General features: G+C 44.6%; 1 protein-coding gene across 7 annotated transcripts in view; it reads right to left on the bottom strand.

Moving 5' to 3' along the window:
• Positions 1–5,147, bottom strand: part of grin1b (glutamate receptor, ionotropic, N-methyl D-aspartate 1b) — a 51,870-nt gene that overhangs the window by 24,626 nt on the left and 22,097 nt on the right. For all 7 annotated transcript variants that reach the window (XR_002274551.1, XM_020595219.1, XM_020595218.1 and 4 more), the window contains 2 exons: positions 2,985–3,159; positions 2,134–2,284 (listed from right to left, as the gene is read on the bottom strand). Coding sequence is in view for 6 of the 7 variants with exons in the window: in XM_020595219.1 (XP_020450875.1) it covers positions 2,134–2,284; positions 2,985–3,159 (326 nt within the window). In the remaining variant the exon portion in view is untranslated. The remainder of the gene's footprint in view (positions 1–2,133; positions 2,285–2,984; positions 3,160–5,147) is intronic.

Below are 5,147 nucleotides of genomic sequence, written 5' to 3'. Positions count from 1 at the left end.
CCTCTCCTTTCCTCTCTCCCTATGCTTCTATATGCCACCATTACACATCACTAACTTTGTGTCTCCTCTCTCCTGTAGTGTGTCCTCTCTCTCTCTCTCCCTGTACCTTTCTGCAGGTTGCCCTGGCTCTGGAGCTCTATGTTTATGATGAGCAGTCACCGGCCACATCAACCTGACCAGTGTTTGCTTGTTGTGTCTTGTTGCTTTTCTTCTTTTGTCTCTCCTCTATCCACTCACCCGAGGCAGAAGGCCGCCCACCAAGAGCTGGGGTCTGTCAAAGGTTTCTTCCGTTAAAGGGAGTTTTTCCTCCCCACTGTCGCCAAATGCTGCTCAGGGGGATTTGTTGGGTTTTCCCTCTGTAATAATAGTGATAGCAGTAAGGTCTAGACCTTACTCTGTAAAGTGTCCTGAGATGACTTTTGTTGTGATTTGGCACTATACAAATAAAATTTGATTTGATTTGATTTGATTGTCTTCACTGTACTGTTTAGCTGACTGTTTAGACACTGGTGTTTCTAATTCCCAGAACAAAGTATGCCCGCCTCCAATGTTAAAGTAGTCAGAGGTTAGTCTTGGGAAGACTAAAGGGGTCCAGAGTGTACTGAGAACACTGAGAATCCACAGTCTGCCATTGCTGTCCTAAGTACTAGGTCTCTATACTTGCATGTTGCTACTTGTACTGTCATGTACTTGTTGCTCTTATTTTGCATTTAGTGTTTTAATCTGATTTGCATTTTACTGTTTTACCCATCTGTCTGCACTGTGTTCAGCACTTTAAATTGCCTTTGTGCATAAAAATGTGCTATTATAAGTAAACTTGCCTTACTCTTTCACTCTCTCTTTTCAAACACCAGCATTGAAACTTGGACACAAAGATTAGAAACTAGCTCTCAAGTACGACTCTGATACCTTCGCTCCTAACAATGAGCCTGTAGTGGTTTAAGTTACATGTTAATATGGATTATATAATAGAATAGTGTTTATGGGTTCACCTTAAGTTCATGTGAGCTGAACAATGAGCTTATATAAGTTGGTCAAGATGTTTCCTGTTTTTGAGTACATCTCAGGGTGTTGTCTCCCAAAACTGAAGACAGGAAGTTCAGAAATTGACATAACAGCCTAAGAAAAGCGACAAATAAAACAGGGAGGCTGAAGGGTGTAGGAGAAGAAGAGAGGATGAGAATGCTACCGTGAAAATGTACCGTGGACCCAGGATGGGGGGTCGGGGGAACGAACTCAGGACTGACTGGACCCCTGACCAAGACGGGCTCTGACTGACTGGACCCCTGACTGTACCACGTGACCAACAATAACTGACTGGCGCCCTGACAATCTTCTTATTTAATACTTTATCTATCCCATTGCAGGTGGAGTGATTCTGCCAGATGGCTTAGTTAACTACTACTCTGTTCAGAATAACTGAAATATTAAATGATTACTTAAATTGGGATGATTTGTCTGAATTAATTTAGTCTGTATCACATTCTAGCCACGACAAGCCGCTGAATAGAATCACTAGAAATTTACGGGCCTGTGCTACAACTCCACCAAGTGTTCAGAGGCAGCCGCCGTGTTGGAAGGGTTTTTGGTATCCAGGGCTCTGTGCCAGTCACGCAACTGAAAACTATGCATAGGACAGGGTAAACACGGTATAACCCAGTATACAACCAGTTATAACCAGGTGTGTATCACTGGTGTAATACCAGGTATATAACTGACTGGGGCGACCGACTAGAGCGAACGTCTCCCAACTAGACGGTCTGAGGTTCAAATCTCGGTGACTGCAGTCCACATGTCGAAGTGTCCCTGGGCAAGACGCTGAACCCCCAAGTTGCCCCCGATGGTTAGAGCCATCAGTGTGAGTTGGCACCGCAGATGGCTGCCTCAGTTCTGTACTGGAAACAAATGCCTTGTGTGTAACATACTTGGCCAATAAAGGTGATTATCCTTATTATCCTGAACCTGGTGTTCAACCAGGTCTTTATACATGTGTATAACCATGTGTAACAATGTGTGTTGTCTAACAAGGTGTATAGCCATCTGTAACCAAGTACATAACTCGGTGTAACCAGGTGTATACGCAGGTGTAAAGCCAGGTATACTATATATCCAGGTGCAACAGTAACACTGTACCTGTGACCCGTTGAAAACTCCGACCTGGACGAGGCGACCTGGTTTCTGCTGGTAGTTCAGGATGCTGTAGGTGGCAAAGCGTCGGTCGCCATCGTCATTAAACTCAATTCGTCCCGTCAGACCGTCAGGGTACTTTGATGACATCAGCACCCTGGGGAGCCAATCAGAGAGCAGCTCAGTGGAGAGTGGTTTGTTATTGTTTATGATTTTAAAGATGAAGGTACATGAAGTAAAACAGGTCACATGATGCTGCTGTGTCACTGCAGAGACACTGTGATACTGGACAACATAAACAGGAATTTGTCTTGACTTGATGGTTTATATAGGTCATTCAGGGTGGAGGAGCAATGGCAGAGAGGTTTGCTATCCCAGTTGTGTCAGTCTGAAGCTGAACCCAAATCAGATGATTGAAGCGTCTCCAGCTGAAGGTGGAGGCACCGACTCCACTCAGAGCATTAGAAACTGGATGAACCAGTGAATGCACAGCTTTCATGCAAATCTCTCTCTCCTCAGTAGCTATGTTCAGCATGAGCCAGTCATTTTAGTGTGACAGTGTTTTATAGGTGACCTGCAGGTTTGTGTTATCTCAGCCAGTTACACTGGGGCACTTCTCCATGGACAAACGAATATTAAGATCATAGTAGAGCTGATGCATCCTGAGTGACAGTCGACAGAAACAGCATAAACAGGGTAGACAGTAACATGCACAGGAGAGGCTGACAGCAAGCCATGAACAGCGGCACCATCTTAGCAAATAAAGTGAATAAAGTTAGGACGTGATGGTGACACAATTAGAGCAGCACAATTAACACTCGTAAAAAAAAAAAAGGCGAGTGTGTGTTGGCGCTGACCTTTTGAAGAGGGGTCCGGTTCTCCAGATGTTGGTGTTTCCCACACAGCCCTGTGGAGGCTCCGTGATGTTCTCCTTCTCAAACAGCTCCTGCAGAGACTGAGCGACCACTGCCACAGCGTCCGCAATGTGAGCCGACTCGTTCTTACCGTTAATCAGCTGGAGGCCCAGCAGGCCTGCATGCACACACAGCACACACACATTCACGTGCACAGCATACACACAGCGGGGAGTTAGAAAGGCTGCAACCTGGGAACTGCCCCTATTCACAGATGCATGTTAATTAAAAACTCAAACACACTGTAATTTTAACAGATGTAATTAAAAGAGTGCTTCAGTGTCATTCAAACACACACTCGGGGCTTCAGGCGTCAGGTCACTGTTCAGTACTACCAAACTGCATGCTGGGAATTCACTCTGTAATCACAGCCGTTTGTCTAAGGACAGAGGAGGCCTCACTGAGACATTATGAACTACGTCTGATGTTTTCCCTCTGCAGAAACTTGTCACACTGCAAGGAAATGTGTCTATATCTGTCCTGCAGCCAACTCAGAACAGCTGGCTAACACTGTTAGCATTCCCTACTGAAACCACTGGGTACAGTTGGATAACACCACTGAAACAACTGGCAACAGGTAGCTATTAGCCTCTTAAAGTAAGGTTAGCTAATGCTACTAGGGAACAGACTGTAACATTTTCTCTTGAAGTACAGGCAGCTAACATTTCCCAACTCAAGTTTAGGGAACACAATAAACCAAAGATTAACCATCCCCGGCTTATACTAGGTTTGTTCTTACCTGGACGTTACAGCTTAGCAAGTCTGTCCATGGTACATTTCTTCCTGAATCAACAATTCAGCATTAATTTTCCTGCCTAAATCTACTGTTACAACTTTTACCTGAAACCAATAAGCTCCCACCTTCCTGACTAAAATAAACTGAGCAAACGAGTACATATAAGCTAACTTTCCAAAATAAACTAATGGCTAGAGACTAATGTTAACAGCCCCCCACCTTTTCTAAATAAAGTCTTTAATTAAGGTTTTGGATTCCAATGAGTTTATTTCCCCTGAGGAATGCTAACAATGTCAGCAGACTGCTGATTAGCTGGACTTCAGAATGTGACGAGTGTCTTGTGAAGGAAAACCACTAAAAATCCATAATGTCACAGCTCTGCTTCATAGGTTTCTTTTTGGGAATAGTTTCAGTAACAACCTTTACGTAATCCTGACTGTATAGATAGAGGGGGTAGACACAAAAACAGGAACTATACTACTAATCCAACTCTGCAGCGCTAACAACAATTTTTCAGTTCAGTTCCGTTTTTGTCAGCAGACAGTAAATGTGTGAGCTGAGGAGGCGTGGTCTGAAGATCGGCAGCCTTCCGATTGGTCGGGCACAATCTGCTGAGTCTGATACTGTAGCTTCCTTTGAGTCACTGAGGGCTACTCCTGCTAGCTACCTAAACACAACTAGCCTACTTCTCCCCATAAAACCATAGCATCACCTACAGCTAATGTTAGTAATTCATTATACTATATACTGCAGTGAACAGACAGTCCTGTTATGGTAGCTAGTGCATTTATCATTCAATTGTCATTCCCAGCGCTGCAGCTGGGAAGCACGATGTTGTTGGTGGCTGTGTTGTCTCTGGATGAGAGGAATTTCTTTTCTCTCCGTGTGTTAATGCCACAATACGAGGCTTTAATCTGAAACCATTTTCCTAAAAAGAAACCTCAAGCCTCCCCCAGCAGGGACAAAACAGCTGAAATTATTTTCAGAGTGCAGTTTTGCCACAGTTTTAGGAAAATGTGTAGAAAAATAACACCATTTGTCAGAGTGCAGCAGCTGGCTGTGAGGATGTTCTCGGAAACAAAAAGCCACAGCAACAGAGCATGGGGCCGATGACCCAGCAGCCAGAGAGAAAAGTCTGATGTTATTCTGACCCAACAGCGCCCGCATACTTGTAGTCACACAGTGAAACTGAAGCATATATCATCTGGCTGACTGAGTAATCATATGACTCAATAAGCCCTGCCCCAGGCTCCGTGTTGCAGTGGGCGACGCCTCTATTGACCAATAGCAAAGGGCAAAGCATCAAGCAGGTAACAGGAAGCAGCGGCGGCATCTTACCAGTGTTTGTTCAGACACACCTCACGGTAACC

This window comes from Monopterus albus, unplaced genomic scaffold, assembly GCF_001952655.1.
Source record: "Monopterus albus unplaced genomic scaffold, M_albus_1.0 scaffold26.1, whole genome shotgun sequence".
Classification (NCBI taxonomy): domain Eukaryota; kingdom Metazoa; phylum Chordata; class Actinopteri; order Synbranchiformes; family Synbranchidae; genus Monopterus; species Monopterus albus.
Note: the sequence above shows the minus strand (reverse complement) of the source record. Positions and strands in the feature narration are given on the sequence as shown.